At 40.0% G+C, this 20,127-nt stretch overlaps 1 protein-coding gene across 3 annotated transcripts in view; it reads right to left on the bottom strand.

The window, feature by feature from the left end:
- NALCN (sodium leak channel, non-selective) overlaps positions 1-20,127 on the bottom strand; it is a 240,213-nt gene that overhangs the window by 6,021 nt on the left and 214,065 nt on the right. For all 3 annotated transcript variants that reach the window (XM_054162907.1, XM_054162905.1, XM_054162906.1), the window contains 13 exons: positions 19,968-20,088; positions 19,785-19,883; positions 15,379-15,472; positions 14,739-14,845; positions 14,282-14,356; positions 10,541-10,660; positions 9,431-9,499; positions 7,634-7,782; positions 6,901-6,994; positions 6,002-6,134; positions 4,853-4,968; positions 1,945-2,102; positions 967-1,117 (listed from right to left, as the gene is read on the bottom strand). In XM_054162907.1, coding sequence (XP_054018882.1) covers positions 967-1,117; positions 1,945-2,102; positions 4,853-4,968; positions 6,002-6,134; positions 6,901-6,994; positions 7,634-7,782; positions 9,431-9,499; positions 10,541-10,660; positions 14,282-14,356; positions 14,739-14,845; positions 15,379-15,472; positions 19,785-19,883; positions 19,968-20,088 — 1,486 coding nt within the window. The remainder of the gene's footprint in view (positions 1-966; positions 1,118-1,944; positions 2,103-4,852; positions 4,969-6,001; positions 6,135-6,900; positions 6,995-7,633; positions 7,783-9,430; positions 9,500-10,540; positions 10,661-14,281; positions 14,357-14,738; positions 14,846-15,378; positions 15,473-19,784; positions 19,884-19,967; positions 20,089-20,127) is intronic.

The raw sequence follows: 20,127 nt of genomic DNA, 5'->3' as shown, positions 1-20,127 counted from the left end.
TATCAGGACAAGAAGATTGTAACTTTATATATAAAAGATGAGTTGGCTTTGGAAGACCACAAAAGAATAACTGCAAAACCTAGCAGTACTGGGTAAACAGAATTCAGAAGCACTAGCTAGGTCAACACTAGTAAATTAAACAGATTAGAATTTCCTACAGTGTTGAAGCCAAGTACCAGGCAAGCACTTGCATAACTGGGCTAATGTTCCCTCTGCCACACAAGACAACTTCAACCACTGCCTACTCGAAGTAGTTCCCACCTTGACCTATATATATGAGGGCCAGTGATGCTCCTACAGGAGTGGTTTGGTAGAAAATGAGTGTGCATGGGTCAAAACTGTGCTGAGGAACATGCTAATGAGTATGGCTGACCCCAGCCCAGTCCTGAGCGAGTGCTTTGGCTCTGCTTTATTTTACTGGCATAAACACAGCTACTGTGTGCTATAGTTCATGTACCTGATTTGCATGTACAGACTGCTCATTGGCACTCATAGTTACCATAGTGGCTCATTCAAATGATCTATCTTGATACGGGCTCCATTTGAAGAGTCATCTGCTGGTGACTGATCATAGCACCTTCTGCCAGTAGAGGCAAGGAAATTATACAATTACATTCTGAGAGCAAAGACTAGGCATATGGGGTTTCATTAAATGGCACTGTTTTTATTTTATTCCTTTGACTTTGGTCTGTGTACGTGCATATTGCTGCTATATTGAAAAGGCAGATAAAGTTTTGGCAGGCAGACAGTTTTTGCCTTCAAAAGATGCTCATTTTTGTAGCACTGTCAAGTGAGCTGTAACACACCTTTTTTTTTTTTTTCCCTTCCCGAGTTAGAGACCGCCATGTACTTCTTCACATAAATATTGTGAGTCCAGAGTCAGTGATGCATAGTGATAGAAAATTCCAGCATGGTTGATCAATACAATTTCTACATATGCTTAGATCCTGGTTTAGCTTTACTTACTGCTCTGATTCGCTTTAAGCACTTCTTCAGCCACATGCGTATGGTCTGTTTGGCCACTTCCTCTTCTATGGTATATTCCAGTTGTTCCCTAGCAAGCAGCTCTTCCAGTTGAAGACTTTTTCTGATATCAACAGATCTGTATGAAAGCATACTAGAAGAAACATTAATTTTATTTTTCTTTTTTCTTTTTAGATTCTGGTGACCTTACTTTTCAATTTAGAAGATCAAAACTCACACTTAAGATCTTTGTGAAATAATACATAATTCAGGTGTGTTCAATAAAGTTTCATTTGAAGCTAAAAAATGTTTTTTTATGATTCCAGAACAGATTTGTGGCACTCAAAATGAATGAAATCCTTATCACCTGCATTTAGTTATCCAACACAGGTAAGCTACTGAGCTGTAAGCAACTAGGGCATTTCTGTTGAATCTTTTTTTTTTTCCCCAGAGATTTTATCCTCAGATAAGATACCCATTTCTGTTTTATTTCCAGTCAGATTCACTGTCCTGTTGCTACATGTGGAGACAATGTTTCATTTCTTGGGATACAGGAACAACACCTGACTGCTGTTGATGACAAACTGTTTCCAATGAAAACATTGAAATTACTTACAGCTGATTCCCTACGCCCTATGCTTTCCATCACTAATGTTTTTTGCAGGAAAAAGGGAAATCTAATTTTTGCATCCCATTTAAAACAGCAGTTCCTCTGTGGCTACAAGTCTTGACTTTTCCTGTGCCTAATGAACATCTGTTAGCCTGGAGAGATCTACAGGCCATTACACTCATACAGATTTAGAGAATATGGGTGCTTGGTTGCATGGTTTAGTTGATTAGGTGGGCTGGATAATAGGTTGGACACGATCTCGAAGGCCTCTTTCAACATGGTCTATTCTGTTCTATTCTATTCTGTTCTATTCTATCCTATCCTATTCTATTCTATTCTATCCTATTCTATTCTAAATATTTCAAGAGTACCTGAGCACGTCATGGAAAGTGACATCACCACCATTATGGAGCCGTTCCATTTCGTAGCACATGTGCTTGAACAGCAGCTTGTCTTTGTCAAGATCCACCTCCAGCCTGCCCCGCAGAAGTCTCAGCAGAAATTTCACTCGGAAAGTAGGGATTACTCCCTGGGTAACATAGCATAATAGATGGTAAATTATTACTGTGACCTAACAACCAGCTCAGACATTTGACTTGATCAGTGAGAGAAACACTATTTCTCTGAAGACTCTGTGTCAAACTCTGGCCTATTTAAGTCACTGTGAATACATTACAGAAGAATATATAGATGCAGCCACCTAGGTCGTCAGCACATTTACAGAAGTCTTTGCTGTTCTTTTTACTGATACAATGAGAATCTGTGCTTTTAATTTTGCCAGAAATTGTCAAAATTGCTTGGGGATTTAGTTTCTTCATTTGCATTAATTTATAATGAGAACTGCATGCCCAAAGAACTGCCTTTGAAAAACTGAAATTAAACTACGCTTAAAACATTTACAGTCAGGCCTATGCCTGGCTGTAAACCTGTCCCCTCTTCTCAGCATCTTTGACAGGAGAGTGTTGGGAGTTTACTGGCTTTTCAAAGGTCTTCTGCTCTAAAAGTCAACCTAGTTTTGTGACAATGATTTTGATATGCCGTTAAAAAATCAGGACTGAAAGTATTTCTCTCCAAAATGGAGGTACCCATACTCTGTTAAAATTTTGCTCTGCTAAATGAGCCTGACTGGAACTACTTTTGCTGTAATGTCTTGTTCCATGTCAGAGAGATGCTGTCAGTGTGGAGCATGATGGATGTAGAACTCACCACCTCTACCAGTACAGACTGCAGCTTCCACCTCCACCACAGCCACACACAAAATACAAGCAACCAATTTCTTGTAATGTTGTTAATTTAAAAATCCTAGTGATGGCTTCAGTCATTCAGGTGATGATTTAGCTTGTGTGGGCTCCTGAACAGTTGAGACTCCCAGATGCCCTTCTCATCCCAGAATCACAGAGTGCTTGAGGTTGGCAGGTCACCTTGTCCAACCCCCTCTACTTAATTAAGCAGGACCTTCCAAAGCCAGTTTTCTGGTATCGTGTCCAGGTGGCTTTTGACTGTCTCCAGTGATGGAGACTCCACACCCTCCCCGGGTAACATGCCAGTTCTCAGTCACCCCCACTGTGAGAAAGTCTTTCCTGATGCTCAGAGGCAACCTCCTGTGTTTCCATATGTGCACATTGCCTCTGATACCATCACTGGGCATCACTGAAAAAAGCCCGGCTCCTGCCTCTACACTCTCCCTTCAGGAGAAACCCCTGAGCCTTCTGAACTGCCCCAGGTGTCTCAGTCTTGCCTCCTAGGAGACCTGCTCTGGTCTCTTGTCCTGGAGCGACAAGCCCCAAAACATGCCCTAACCCAGACAATGGGCTAAGCACCTGTGAATGTGCAAACCTGGACATTTTCTGGAGTCCAGATGGTCCAGCTAAATGTGCAGCAAGTGTAATTAACCTTGTAACACACCTGTGAACTGTGTGTGTCCCTGACCATGTTTGGATATGCATTATATAGGTTCAGCTATCAGGTTTCTCTGTTACCAACAGGCATTAAATAGTCTTCAGTCAGTATTTAAACCAGCTGAGATGGTAGGCAATTTGCCTTTGTTCTCACCCAGAAAGCAACAAGAGCCAAATGCTGCTGGAGTTGCAGCTGAAGGGCTAGTCGTAACAGGCAAACCACACCTGGGCCTTGCACTTGGACCAAGACAACCAATACTCTGAGAGCCCTGCACCAGAGGCAGAAAGGGGAAAAGCCACAAGAGAACTGAATTTCTAGAAGAGCCACAAAAAGGCTACAGCCTGGTGATGGAACAGACAAGCGAGTCCATTTAGCCCTCTCCAAGCCAAGGAAAAGCTCCAGACCATGAACTGGGAATGGGAGAACAGAAGCCCTTTATAGCCCTCTCTGAGCCAAGAGCCACTTCCAGCATCTGAGAAGATACTGGACAGGGGAACAAGCCATGAGTCCCTGGCTAATATGCTACAGAACTGCCTTTGTGGGAAACTGCAGATTGTGGCACCTTTATTTCCAATTTGAATCGCTGTGTTGGAAATTCTCAGATTTGTGCTTAAATTGTTTAACTGTCTCTATATGTGGAATGTAATACCCACAACCCAATAACAGAACCTGTAAATACACTTTGTAAAGAATTATTAAATATAAAATATATAAATATATATTTTATTACATCCCTTCATCATCTTCATAGCACTTTGCTGGACTCTTTCCAGTATATCTACATCTCTGTTGTACAGAGCAGCCCAGAAATGGACCCAGGACTTGAGGTGTGGCCTCACCAGTGCTGAGTAGAGGAGAAGGATCCTTTCTCTTTGCCTGCTGGCAATACTTGGCCTAATGCAGCTCAGGATACCATTAGCCCTCTCTGTCACCAGGGCACTGCTAGCTCATCTTCAACTTGCTGTCCCCCAGGACCCCAGGTCCTTCTCTGTCATGCTGTTTTCTAGCTGGTTAGCCTCCTGCATATATTGCTGCAGAGGATTGCTCTTCCCTAGGTGCAAGACTTTGTACTTGCCCTCATTGAACCACATGAGGTTCCTATCATCCCACTTCACCAGCCTATTTAGGTCCTTCTGAGTGGCTGCATGACCCTCTGCTATATCAGCTACTCTTCCATCATTTTTTCTGTGGGGATCTTATGGGAGACAGAGACAAAACAACATGAAAGCCTTTCTGAAGATCAGACATAAATAGATGTGAGTCTGTCAACTTCCAAGGGAACAACTCTCAGGGAGCCAGGAGGGAAGATGCTATTGTGATGACCATCTACATTTGTAATATAAATATACTGGATTTCTGTGCTCATTATCAGTTTCTTACCTCTCTTTTGTCGTCAACCATGTTCCATATAATTTGAAAATGCCTAAGGTCATTATAACTTAAAAGTTGGTCTTCTTCAGTTGAGTAAAACAATGAGAAATTCTCCACAATGATAGCTGAAAAACCACAAAACCAAAATACACCATAAAGAAAGACTTTAGTTACATTCTAACTAGTTAACATCTACAAGCAACAATGAATATGAATTCAGTTGTTTAAATGCCTTTAGCTGTATATTCAAACAAAGATATTGAATGGGTTTTATATATATATAGGGTCATGCTATGTCAGTATTCACTGTGCTCACTTTTTTAAATGAGATATCTTAAATGCTGGTGCAATGACTAATCTAACATCTTCTAAATCAATTAGGTGAATTCCTAAGGAATTTACTGGGGAAAGGAAAGCTCAGAAAATACTATTTTTTTAGGGTAACTATACTCTACAAATACATAGAATACATAGAATACATAGAATAAACCAGGTTGGAAGAGACCTTCAAGATCATCGCGTCCAACCCATCAACCAATCCAACGCCACCCAAACATCTAACCCACAGCACCAAGCACCCCATCAAGTCTTCTCCTGAAAACCTCCAGTGATGGCGACTCCACCACCTCCCCAGGCAGCCCATTCCAATGTGCAATCACTCTTTCTGTATAGAACTTTTTCCTAACATCCAGCCTGAACCTCCCCTGGCGCAGCCTGAGACTGTGTCCTCTTGTTCTGGTACTGGCCGCCTGGGAGAAGAGACCAACATCCGTCTGTCTACAACCTCCCTTCAGGTAGTTGTAGACAGCAATAAGGTCACCCCTGAGTCTCCTCCTCTCCAGGCTAAGCAACCCCAGCTCCCTCAGCCTCTCCTCATAGGGCTTATGTTCCAAACCCCTCACCAACTTTGTTGCCCTTCTCTGGACTCGTTCCAGCAAGTCAACATCCACACATCTCATCATTGAAAAATCCCTTTAATTTCCATGATTCCTGTTTTAGCACATACTATATACCACAGAAGTATCAAAACTGTCACAGGAATATAAGGTAACAGTAAAGGCATATGGTAACCACATACCTAATAGCATAACAGACTCACGTCTAATATGCTAATTGTCAAGATAGACCTTTATGTTATTATTGTATATTTTCACTTACCAACAAGCAAATTTAGCATGATATATGCAATGATGACATAAAAAGAACAGAAATACATGAGAGCACCAGCATAATTTCCACAGTCCGTTTTCCAGTAGGTGCTGTTATCTGGTGTACAAAATGGAGGCTGAACCTTCAAAACAAAAGAAAACAAAGTCAACCAATAATTAAAACATACTCTTAATTTCTCTGCAATCGATGCAACACATACAACTTCTGTAAGGCCTCCCAGTTAGGGAACAATACTGACGGGAATTATTGTGGGCAGTTTTCTGTCATTCCTTTAGTAGTTAGAAATCAGAAAACAAGGAGTGTGACAAAAAAGGGCTAGTTGTAGGCTTCACTATCACACACAAAAGGCACATTGTGCATTAAACCACTACAAAGAAACAACTTGGTGCTCTGAAACGTGGTGTTTTTCAAAAAGCTTCCCTGACCATTAATTTTTAAAAAGGGAATATGATTTTCATCACAATGGTAACCACAGACAGAAATTTACTTGGGCAAAATGAAATGATTCAGGGACAACTTTTGAGGTCATTGAGGCTACCATTCACATGCAACAAGCCAAAGCACAGATATTAAAGACAAAGTTAATCTGAAAACTCACCTTGCCCCAGTCAAAGTGAGCTACTGCACTTCTGATTTCGAAAACATCTTTTTATTTTTGTTTTTAAATCATGTAATGGCCAGTCCCATTAAATATTAAAATGTGAGTGTGTGATTGGAATATTTAAAGTGTGTGTTATGTTCTGAGGTTTAGCGATCACTGATATCTCTTGAAGTGATAAAGACAATCATAACACTATTCGTATAAGACTAAGGTACTGGAAATACTCGGAGATGTAACAGTGTCTCCTGTTTCTTGCCTTCTCTGTCTATAACAGCATCATACCTACCATGCAGTCATGCATAATTTTGTTCCAGTCTTCTCCTGTAACTATTCTGAAGAGTACAGTAATAGCCTTGCCAGCAGATGAAAAATTTGCATGCCTGTTTTAAAGATTGAGAGAGAGAAATAATTTCAAGTTCCAGAACTAAAACATTGGCAAGAAAAAACACAAATAATTTCCATTTTCTTCTGTTCTACTATTTTAAAGTATTATTTGAATGAGCTCATTGAATTATTTATTCCATGACAAGACATAGTAACTGAACTTCAGCTTGACACAGGCCTGAGAATTTTGGCTCATTTTATCAAAGAGCTAATGCAAAGTCAAGGCCAGATGCCATTTCCTGTCTCCATTCTCTTCCTGATGATATATTCAGTTAACAACCAGTTCACAGAACTGTTCCCTTTCTATATCAGCCTGGTACTGTTCCCAAGTGATGCCAGTAAGGTGCTGCAGGCACACTGTTTAAACAGCTTGCATGGTGCTGCTACAAAGCATATTCCAGCTGACATAATGAAGAGCAGCTCTCAGTCTGCTCTTGGATGGATTATTAGGTGTCATTTGGTCCAATGCACAAGGACTGGAAAGATGGCTCAGTATCTCCTATCAAAAATATGTTTAGAGCTCTTCAGCTAGACACTGTCTGGTTTTTACCATGGATGAAATTGTCTCTAGAAGAATGCAATTTGTTTTGGGCTGTTTAAAGAACGTCCCTGTGATTTATAAGTACATGCTGTACCTGTTGATGTTCTCTCCATATTTCACAGTACCAAACAAAACCACTCCAGCAAAAGCATAACAAAGAAGTAGTAAGAACATTCCCACTATGATGAAAAAACTCTTGTACATGCTGACAACCACAGTCAGGAGTAACATTTTTAGTGTCACCTGGAAGGACAAAGAAAAAGCAATCCATGATGCCATTCAGGAAAGCAGAGATAAAAGATAAATGAGAGGTATTGCACCTGCCATTTTGACAATGAATTCTTTATACGTACATGTTAATGGACCTGATTAGAATTGAACATTTTGCACCTTCCTCTGAAATTTAGTGTGCTTTTTACTTGTTCAAGAGATCAGCATATCTGCCTAACTTGCAAGATGTTGCTATTCAACAAAGAGTATATATAGGATTATACAGTGTACATTACTGCAGAAATAACACAGCACAACCTTCATTATAATATTCTAGGATCAGTATACTCCAGAAGTATCAAAACTAGCATTGCATGAACAGTGGAGTAGTATCTGAATATGGTGTTAGATTGAAACCACAGGAACTGCAGCCCATCTAAAGGAATGGCTTGATGTATAGAGAAGTGGATTTCTTTAAGATGAGCACAGCTTTATTGAACTAGTAATTTCTCAGGCATGTTGGTCAAAGATCTTACGAAGTATGATTTTGGAACTTATATATGCTGTAGGCCTAGGTAATAAGTACAACTTCCCCATGCAAGCAGATTGTACATTTTATTCTTGGTAAAGTTATTGCCCTAGATTGTCCTAACACCCTTAACCACTTCAGATGCTATGCAAAAATTGCTACTGAGGGTTGCAGTTTTCTATAGAATTGTGCACAGCTGATTTTCAGTCACCACACTGCATCACAACAGACAAATTGGTGAAACTGGTACAGCCTCGAATGGGAAAGCATAGATGACTAGGTTAAAACCTTGACAAAACTCTGGAATTAATGAGAAAGCTCTGAAGGCAATCACTTGGTCTGGCTGCACAGGAGAAACAAGGATTTTCACTTTGACTTCCAAGGCTCTACAGGGTCTGTGCAGTTTGATTGAAAGAAAACTTTTTATCTTTACTGAACAAACCCTCTGACTTACTGCTCTTAACCCCAGCAACCTAGTACAGCAGGCTTCTCATCACATTTACTTTAATATGTGCGACTTCACAGAAAATGTTTGGATAGTCTAAGAAGTTCTACAGAAAGAGAACGCAGTGTCAGCACTTGTTAAACAAATGTGTTTGTTCTCTGCCTATGCTTGTTCTGTCAGCCTACCCACAATTGCACCAGAAAAAATGTAAACACAAAAGAAATTTAAAGTTTAGAAGTGACTTTCCTTGTTGCCATGTCAATGTTTCCAGAAGAATATCTTGGCCTAATATATTTTAAACATAAATCCTTTACAATGGTAAGACACACACTGTAGACACCCAAGACTCAGCCCTGCAACCTGGAGGAAGAATCTTCTCTAAGAGAGCACCATCATAACAAGGTGAGTGCATTAAACATCACTCCACTAGTCTTGCAAAGAAAATAAATAAATAGCATGCACATCACCCCATGGTGAAATGGAAAGAACTGAGAGAAGCACAGTGTTAAGAGTTTTAAGAAAGAGTTTATGTTAAGAGTTCTAGAAAACATTTTTAAAATTCTGTGTGTTACTGAAATTGCACATTTTTTGGCAAAAAGATGCAGTTTTCCCAGTAACTATAATATTGTGTTATTACACAGTATACATAAAATTGGAGACTGCTGCTTGAAGCACTGCAGTGGCTGTAGTTCCTAATTTATACTTACGTGCTTGCCACAAATTGAGAAAAACCTGAAGACAATTACGCATGCCCCCATCATGTACGTGTAGGCATTCTGGAACAGAAACACGTAAGACTTAATACATTGTCCCCCAGGACATGGAAGATCATGACAATTGGTCTTTTAATAATAATGTAGGGCAGTTTCCATATGTAATAAGATAAATCATAAACTAGTAGCACCAGAATTTCAATAATGGTGGTGCAGTAAGAAACTAACAGAAGATGCTCTACTACTTCAAAAGCACTAATCCAACCTCCTCACATATCTAAGAAAGAAACCATAAAATTTATTAATTGGGCTGTAAGTATGACCAGTAGCCCCAGGCTACTTGTCTAGACAACTGCTGGCTTATGGAAGCTCCTCCAGCCTTCCAAGCTAGTCAGTGTTATAGAGCAAATTGTTAAAGTCAGGGCAAAGTCACACAAGACAGGTTTTCCTTCAGACTGTGGGGCAGACAAAAGAGAAGCCTGTGGCCATTGTAAGATTATGATATTGACATCTTGGGACTGATGACAAGTATCAACTATTCTTTCTCCTTCCCTTGTAAATAAGGGAAACAGGGATGTATGCAAATTAAAAAAACTAGGGTGTGATGGAGGGGCAGATGATTTCCTTCCCTCTCTTCCATGCCTTTTTATATTAAACATCACCTCTTAACCAAACCCAGAAGTCAAGAATTGCTGCTGTATTTGGGACAGATTGTATGTTTAGTAATTCTGAATCTATGCCTTCTTCCAGTCTCCTGCTTATGCCTGAATTCTGTGAGTTTTCTCTTTTTTCCTTGATGCTCATGAAATTGCTGTTGACAAGAACTCTAAGTCACTTCAAATTTACTTTCCGCACTCACATCACTCCTAAAGACTTCTGTTTTCCACATTTACAGACTCTATCTATACAGTAAGGTAACTTTTGTATTTCATCATTGGCCATAAGAAAGACTCCTTCTTAGCATCAAGTTCCATTTGCTTCAGCCATATTTCAGCCTTACTAAACTTCCAAGGCTTCGTCTGGATGAATAGCAGTGATTGTACTGCTGGTGTTTAACAGACAAAATTAAGCTTAATCACTGGCACTGCATTTTGTAAATCTTACCAGTAAGGCAAAGTGAAGTATCACCCATATAACTCCAAGAGATGTCACCAAGAGGTCATACCGATTTCTTCTGCTTTGCCAGAAGCCAGATGGTGACATGGCAATAATCTTCATTGTGACCTATAGATGAAAGCAATTTCTTGATTGTACTAAAGATATAGTTATTTCTTACTACAAAAATGTCTGATGAGTTCATCTTAAGAAATAGTTTCACACAACCAAGGGCAGGTTTCATTTCAACTAACTGCTCCCATGTGGGCCAGTTAGGCTGCTGGACTAAGGGGATCATACAAGCTTCCCCTAGATGAAGGAAAATGTACTTGTGGAAGACCACAGATGATGAAAACCTGGCAATGAAGCATATTCTGGAAATGTCTGCCTCTCCATCAAGTATTGAGGGAAGGAGTGCAGCTGACAAACTGACTGTTTATGACAAAACAAATGTTTAACATACACATTGACACGGTGAATGTTGGCTTAACGTTTCTCAAGAGTTATGCAAATCAAGAAATGAGAAAATTTTTGTGTCAATAATATGTAGCTAGAATAAGTATTAGCATCCTAACTAGCTAACTGTCTCTCAGCATGCTAAATTCGTCACATTTGAACTCAAGCAAATAATTGTGTTCTGTAGCACCTATAGCTCAAATTCATTGAGAAGCTTCCTCATATTGCAAATATCTCTTACTTTAAGGAATAGTCTGTACTCAGCACCTACTGTACTCAGCAGCATATAAAAGAAGACAGTACAGAACAGAAAAGGCAGCACATTTAACAATGTATCTAGTAAAAGATAGCAGCCAAAGTGCTTGACATTTCCAGTAGAGGTAACAGCAGCACAGACAGGAAGCTTAAGAATAGATACTGATGAGAAATACAATAGCTAACAGGTATTGAGGTAGGGTGATGGATGTAGAGGAACACTGTAAAGTTTCTCATATACCATTTGTATTAAACCTCAAAGCAAGTCACGTGCTATTACATAAAGGCTATAAATGTCAGGCATTCGTTACATGACTTTTCCCATCCCATCTTGCCACACTGTCATTTTGCACTATTCTTTACATTTCTGAAAGCTAAACCATATATAAGAGGACATTACACTGAGGTAAAAGGCTGATTTTCCAGATAGATTTTTTTCCCATATATTGTTTTCTGAAGTCTGACTATAAAATTAAAAACATGGCTCTGAATCCTTATCATTGGAGGTACCTGGAGGCATCCTGCCGCCTTCTATCCGATCAGTTGACATGCCCTAGAATACTGGAGATAAATACAGGGGCTGGCAGGGATTACAGAAGACCTGCAAACATCCTTGCCCTTCTGCAGCAGCTAGCAGAGGTAAGAGGAGATCAGCTAGGGTACCTAAAAAAGGTTTTGTTGTGTGATTTTTTGGTGTTTTTTTTTAATGCCTTCAGTTATTTAGGCCACTGAATCTGACTGTGTATCTCCCTTTCTCACAGCTGAGAGCTTAAACACCTACCTCACATGCAGAATTAACACACCTAAGTTCAGGTGTCTATAATCTTGAACTGAATACTACAATGTGCAAATGAAAAATAATCATATCTCACGTTATTCTGTGATCATCAGTGTGGTAACAAAAGTGAGATCACAGTATCACAGTATCACAGTAACTAAGGTTGGAAGAGACCCCAAGGATCATCAAGTCCAACCTGTTCCAACAGACCTCACAACTAGATCATGGCACCAAGTGCCACGTCCAATCTCCTCTTGAACACCTCCAGGGACGGCGACTCCACCACCTCCCTGGGCAGCCCATTCCAATGACGAATGACTCGCTCAGTGAAGAAGTTTTTCCTCACCTCGAGTCTAAACCTCCCCTGGCACAACTAGAGACTGTGTCCCCTTGTTCTGGTGCTGGTTGCCTGGGAGAAGAGACCAACCCCCTCCTGTCTACAACCACCTTTCAGGTAGTTGTAGAGGGCAATGAGGTCACCCCTGATCCTTCTCTTCTCCAGGCTAAACAATCCCAGCTCCCTCAGCCTCTCCTCATAGGGCTGTGCTCAAGGCCTCTCCCCAGCCTTGTTGCCCTTCTCTGGACACATTCAAGTGTCTTGATGTCCTTCCTAAACTGAGGGGCCCAGAACTGGACACAGTACTCAAGGTGTGGCCTAACCAATGCAGAGTACAGGGGCACAATGACCTCCCTGCTCCTGCTGGCCACACTATTCCTAATACAGGCCAGGATGCCATTGGCCTTCTTGGCCACCTGGGCACACTGCTGGCTCATGTTTAGGCGGGTGTCAATCAGCACCCCCAGGTCCCTCTCTGTTTGGCAGATCTCTGAATTGTTCCTGTTCTTCTGTACCACACACTCTGATGTGAGTAGTAGAGGTTTAAAACTGAATCAGAAGTCTTTAGACTGCACACATGGCCATTACCTATGCAGAAAGCTGTGGCCTTCCTTATGGACCATGCCAGTGGTAGAACATGTACAGAGCGGACTCTGAAACCAGAGTGCACTGCATCAAGGAAGATCTTGGGCAGAAAGCTGCTCCCTCCCTGCACAAATTGCATGAACTCACAGTGTGGTAGCTTGCCCATTGAGACTGTCAGCAATTTTTTTTTGGTTCTGGCTCTGACAAAGTTCCTTTGAAATTCTAGAAGCGTATTTGTTTCCCTTGGCAGTATAGAGAAATAAGTATTTATAAGGACTTGGTTAGTAGGTAAATTAAAACCTGCCTGTGTATGATACAAATCAAACTTTTCTGTGTTTGTTCAGTCTCTCAAGAGATATGGACTTCTCCTGGGTAGGGAAAAAAGAAGCAACAACATGGACATACTCTAGCTGCAGCTCCTACAAGGTATTCACTTCATTGTTTATTCATCACTGCTGGCAAAACCTATCACTGGAACACAGGAACTGTCATATTGGATTAGGGCAGCAGAAAATGTATTCTACTACCATATTTCTCATAGTGGTCAGTATCGGCTATTCAGAGGGAACTGAAAAGAAAAATACCCAGTCACAAAGTTACAAAAGAATTACTAATCTAACCACAGAGGAAACATCTTCTTAAACCTCATAAATGTGTGCAGTTTTACACTACACATATCCTTATGCATCAAAAACATGTGCTTGTAAAAATATGTTTAAGTCCTTGGATTCCGACCTTACGAAAACAGACTAATTATGCCTTGCACAGTTGGTTCTGCTGATGATTAGAAAATCACGGAGGACCATTACCACATAGGATTCAGAACTGCATCAAAATATTATACAATTCAGAAATGTGACATAGCTTATTAAATAGTATTAAAAGAAAATGCAATACTTAAAAAGCCCAACAAAACAAAACTGAGAGAGGTTTGATGGCGTGACAGCTACAGAATAGTGAGGATTAACACACCAGGCAAAATATAAATAGATTGAGCAGAACTTCTGTGATACTACACAAGGACTTGTGTTGTACAGAGTGAATGTAATCAGAGGTGCTCTGCACTCTGATTAAATGTTCTGCACTCTGCACTCACTGGGCTCACTGAAACACACGTTGAAACGCTCAGAGATGAATATATATAAAAGGACACAAACTCAAGCTGGTGGAGAGGTATGACTATAAAAAATTAGAAGTTTATTCCTATAGTACATGTTTGAAGATACATTACATGGAGAGCTTCAAAAGTACCTGTTCAGAAATTAAACTATAGTGAAGAATGAGACAATATCCCTAAATACAACTAGTCTTAATTTCAGGAAGTCATAAAAAAGATTACCTCAAGGACAAAAATGAAGGTGAAAACAACAGACATTGTTGCTAAAGGCACAGTCACCGGATCTGCAGCATCCCACTGAAATGCAAACAAAATTTGTTCATAGAGGTGTAGATGTTAAACAGAACTAAATGCCTCTTTGTTACTTTAACTATTCTTGAAGATTTTGCTAATGAAAAAATATACTCTAAAACAAATGGCAACTTGTTGTGTTTTCTCATGGATTTACAGATTAACTGTTTTTACAGTGGACTCAGCTGTAGAAAAGCAGACATTGAGTCAGCTTCACAAGATAACAATTAATCTACAGTGATCTCTGCCAACTGAAGCTGCTGTATTTAGACGTCCTGTTTTCCTACTCTCATCACAGTAATGGATCAACTGATCATTAATTGGGATTAGGGAATGTGCAACACATGCTGTACTACTAAAATGAAACGGTTAAAAGAAACATAATTACCTTGACTGATAACAACACAGACTGGGCCAGAACAAGTACAGCAATAGTTCTCTTAAAAAATGGATGCTGAGTTATATCATACATCTTTGCTCTAAAGCCATCGTTATCTGAAAAAGAAAGAGTATGAGGAGGAAAGTGAAAACGCACAGTGATATTTTCCCCCTATTCCTTGACATATTTTCTATGTTCATTAGTGGCCAAATAATCCTTCATGACTTTCAAAATACATTTCTAATTTTCTGCTACAATTTTCCATATCAAATAGGGCTTCTGATCACATAATTTTGAATACTGGACACCCATGTTGCATGAAGGCTTTGGTACTTGTAGGGCAAGTGCATCATTCAACTGCTATCAGGTTAATACATTCTATTCATATCATTAACAGCCAAGTGAAAATATTTTTCATTTAGAAATTCATTTTTTCATTAAGGCTTATCCTAAAATCATTGAAGCACAACCTTTTTTGGGTTGATATTAATAGCCTTATGCAGAGATCTATAGCTGGAGCCTGTTTTCACATTAACTTATGCACAACCTCCTAGTGGCCTCATGATTACAATTTTAATTTGAATTGCAGACCCTGGGGAATTAAGAACACTATGGCTGAACATGAACAAAATCAAAATAACTTTGATACCGGGACGAGGTGGGAGATGAAGAGGTTGTGCTATCTTCAGTCTACTTTTCAGATCTTCCCATCGTCTCTGATCCACAGTCAGCAAAGCTGTGCCCTTATTAAACAAAGAGAAGCGCATAAAGCTTTTATCACATAAACATTAGAACATTTAATGCTGTAAACATGGAAACAACATTTTCTTTCGTGCCTGACATCAAGTTACGTATGCAACTCTCCTTAAGTAATACACTGTTTGGGTAAAGGACTCTAAAGTATCAGCTATTACTCAAGAGGATGTCTGGACGCATTAGCTGTGAGTTTCTGGGACTCAACTCAGCAGGCACAGTTGTTGCTCTTTGTAGCAGCAGCCCAGTGTGAACAGTGAAACACTGCAGGTGGTCTTCCATTTGACTGAACATCATTTGCCAGGAAGCACTGTTTTAAAGAGTGGTCGATTTTGTCCAGACTTTGCTGCAGAAAATCCTGCAACTTGTCAGTGCTACTACAGTTTCTCAGGGAACGAGCCCTCCAGGAGACTGCTACCACCCTCCACACTGTTTCTGCTTGGGGTGTAATTGAAATAGAATAATAGTATGCTGTGAGTCTACAACAGTTCTCCACAAAGGAAGCACTTTTAGGACGGGCAATGGTTGATGGTAATGTGTGTGTTTTCATAACATAGGAAGAAACAATCAAACCCCAAATGCAATTCAACATTATTTAAAATGACCTTCAAAGCCAAAATGAGGTTCTCAACACTTCAGAGAACTGTAAAATCTCATGGAAGGAGTCTGGATTTATAAAAACAAGGGAGACCTTCTCAAGTTAAATATCACAAGCCTATCTCCCAGACACTTGGCAGTCCCCCAGTCAGCTTAGAGCCACACTGAGCTGGGTGAAGGCTGGTGTGATCTTTGGGGCTCGCCTTAGCACTGGCTCACGTAGATACTGGAGCTGCAGCTGGCTGTGCAACTGATAAGGTCAGGATTGCTGCCTCTCCACAGACATAATCTTTTTACAGACCCATGTCTCTGTGAGGAGGCACCTTCCAACACAATGCAGACAATAGGACAGATGTAAGGATGTCTACTCTTTGTGTCAGGTCCAAATTAGAATCAAAGAATGAAAGAATCAGTGAGGTTGGAAAAGACTTCAAAGATCATCAAGTCCAACCTGTCACCCAAGACCTCATGACTACTAAACCATGGCACCAAGTGCCACATCCAATTCCCTCTTGAACACCTCCAGGGATGGTGACTCCACCACCTCCCTGGGCAGCCCATTCCAATGGCTAACAACTCTCTCTGTGAAGAACTTTCTCCTTACCTTGAGCCCAAACCTCCCCTGGTGCAGCTTGAGATTGTGTCCTCTTGTTCTGGTACTGATTGCCTGGGAGAAGAGACCAACCCCCTCCTGGTCACAACCTCCTTTCAGGTAGTAGTAGAGGGCAATAAGGTCTCCCCTGAGCCTCCTCTCCTCCAGGCTAAACAATCCCAGCTCCCTCAGCCTTTCCTTGTAGGGCTTGTGCTCGAGGCCTCTCCCCAGCCTTGTTGCACTTCTCTGGATATGTTCAAGAGTCTCAATGTCCTTCTTAAATTGAGGTGCCCAGAACTGGACACAGTACTGTACCATTTAGAAATGCTTAAATTAAAAGGAAACTCACTGACCCCAATGAGCATGTCTGGTTTATATTATTGGAGAGCTTTCACTGCAAAGAAGACACAAACTGGCAAAAGAAATGTAAAATTTAGAAATAGTGATGTCAAGTCATTCCGTTGCTCAGAAACTACCACTTCCACCAGTGGGATCTTTATGAAGGGACCACAGAGCAGAGCCACAGAAGTGGGACTACTGCTGGAAGAGTTGCATTTACATTTTGAATTCAGATCAAAATTGCCAGATAATATTTGAGTCAATATTCACTTTGAGTTACATCTTCACTGCCAACTGAACACATGCCACTTGGAAGCTGTAACAAGTGACAGGCAGGGTTTGTGAAATAGGGGGTGGTGGAAAACTTTGGGCTATTGGCCTGTCACTTGAGACAGTTGAGCACCCGGCGCAGAGCCTCCTGTGGTAATTCCTAGTCCAACATCTCTGTGCCTGCAGCTCTAACAGCACAACAAACACCAGAGCATATCTGAAAATATTTAGGGCTTTTTTTTTTTTTGAAAATTGTTTGTTCTCACATAAAATAGTTCAGTCAGTAATTGTCCAACTGACTCTCCTCAACAACTCCTGAATATCAGCCATGAAGTTTCTAAAGCCAACATCTACTTAAAACATCAATAGCTTGACCAAGTAACTAGTTTTAGGCTGATGCAACTTATCTCACGAAGTGGACTACTTTGCTCTCTTCTCTCTAGGCTACTCTCTTCACACTTTTTTTAGCTCCTGTAACCTTCTTCACGCTACTTGAATATTGATCAGGCTGAGATTTCCCTCCCCCCAGTGTATAATTAACTAACATATTCATTTTTTCAATGCAAATCTGAAGACATTTTTTCTTTCCCCTATAGTAAATACACAAAAAGTAACAAGTATTCATGAAAAAAGAGTGAAAAAGTAAACATTACATGTCTCTGCAGCTACCTGAAGTTACCAAGAAACAACTGAAGAAGGTGAACCAGAGGACATAAATTATTTATACTGAGTGTATTTTTAGTGTCATGTAAATTCTATAGAAATATTTCATGATGTGTCTGTTCAGTGCAATTTCCAGGAAAATGTTACTAGTCATTAGCTCTTTAGATGTTCAGACAATGGCTTTCCCCACATTCATGTATGGAATTGAGGGAGGGCATCTGAAAAGGTGGCCATAGTTTGAACAAAATGTACAAGCAGAGAAAATAACCCCAGAATGACAAACAAAAGAATCAGATAATTTTCTGAAAATAACAGGAAGCCTAGTCCTTGTCTTGCACCTCAGACTTCCACATTTACACTGGTAGCTCATGAGGTTAAGGTGAACTGTTCAGTTATCTTCTGTGCTCACAATCCTTCTAAGCCTTATGTTCACACCTTCCTGTTCCCACTCATCTTGAATCACAGTGAACATAAACAAACCTTCACTTCTCCTATGAATTTGAGATGTCTTTAAAGCTCCATGTCTAAGAGGAGGGAGTGGAATATGAATCTGCTACAGTCACATATAATTAAGGGTATTTTCTTCCTGTTCATATTTCAAACTTAAAAAACTGGTGAAAGGTTTCTGCTGACAACAGTGTATAAATCACTTCCAAAGTAACATGCTTGTTGAACCAAAATCACCTTATTCCATAGCTGAAAGTTGACTAACACACATGAATAATAAGTTATCAGTTTATAACATCTCCCTAAGTTATGAAAGATATCTCACAAGAAGCCTTTTCAGGAGACAGGCTGTCACAGTGAACTTGATCTATTGAGTGACTCCTATGGAAAGAGTAGGAACTAGGAGCAAAAGCCCTGTCTAGGATATTGACAGCACTTGGTAGGATTTGGTTTATTGTCACAAAAGCATAACAAAAGTCGTACTAGTAATGACAAGGATCCGGATATTCTAGTACCCTTTTTCTGTGGCAATGGCCAAAAGTAGATGCCTGTAGGTGTGGCAAAGACACATTCAGTATCAGGTGAAAAACTGAAGAGGAGTGTACCATTTCTTCACTCCTCAACATCCTATACAGCATACCTCAACAGGGTGCAGGAAAGATGTTTGATCGACTGAAACCAAAAGCTATTTAAAAGCAACCTCTGTAATGCGGTATTTCTTCTTGCCTACATTCATACCTATGAAAAGGTTTTTGAGGAAACTGACCCATGAAGAAAGCACAAAGGGAATGAAGAAGAATCAATTTATATGATACAAATGCTCAGCTAGCATCGCAACAGAGTTTCTTGGACTATAATATACGTAACAGAAACATACATAACTAAATACATCATAGTTACAGAAGAAAAATGTTACAGTAATTTAAACATTTCAAGTAATATTTTAATGATGTGCAATTTAAATAAAATTACCTTTTCTTTTTTTCCCCCAAGATTTGCTGAAAAATACTTTATATTCATCAGTATAAAGCTGACACTTTTGAAGGAGAAGTAATACTACACAGCTTAACAGGAAGGGGCAAAAGCAACTATAAAAATCCAGTAGAGGATCTATAAGTACATTGCGCTTTAGGTCCAATCTCCATCTGGCAACATGGCTGCATTGTAAGTAAAATCAGACAGCTTTCAAAGAGTATGTGATGGATTGTTAGCACCTTAGACTCGAGTTTTGAAGAGCATATGGATCTGGCTACTTACTTGGAGACTTGCAGGATGTAAGATTGGTAAGTCAATTTTAAAGGCAGACATACCAGGTAATGTAGACAGTGCAAGATCAGTGTCAGATTTCTTACAGAACCTGTTCCACACAATGATAAAAAAAATTCACTCCATACCTTGTTTTCATTGAAATTAGCGATGACAACTCCAACAAAGAGGGTCAGTCCAATCATGCAGCCAAGAAATACAAAAACATGAATATAGATTCCATGGATCTGAATAGACAAAAATAACATTAATAGTTAAAACCAATCAAAATTTGTGCTGTAGAATTCAGTGATTCTGATATGATTCCTTACCGGCCCAACACGATGAATAATAACATCTCTGACTTCCACCCAGCCTTTTAATGAAAGAACTTCGAATAGTGCCAGCATTGCATTCCCCACATTGTCAAAGTTAAAATTCCGAGGATTTGCCCTGAAATGCAGTATAAAAATAGGTGTAACTTCAGCAATA

This window comes from Dryobates pubescens, chromosome 7, assembly GCF_014839835.1.
Source record: "Dryobates pubescens isolate bDryPub1 chromosome 7, bDryPub1.pri, whole genome shotgun sequence".
Taxonomy (NCBI): domain Eukaryota; kingdom Metazoa; phylum Chordata; class Aves; order Piciformes; family Picidae; genus Dryobates; species Dryobates pubescens.
Note: the sequence above shows the minus strand (reverse complement) of the source record. Positions and strands in the feature narration are given on the sequence as shown.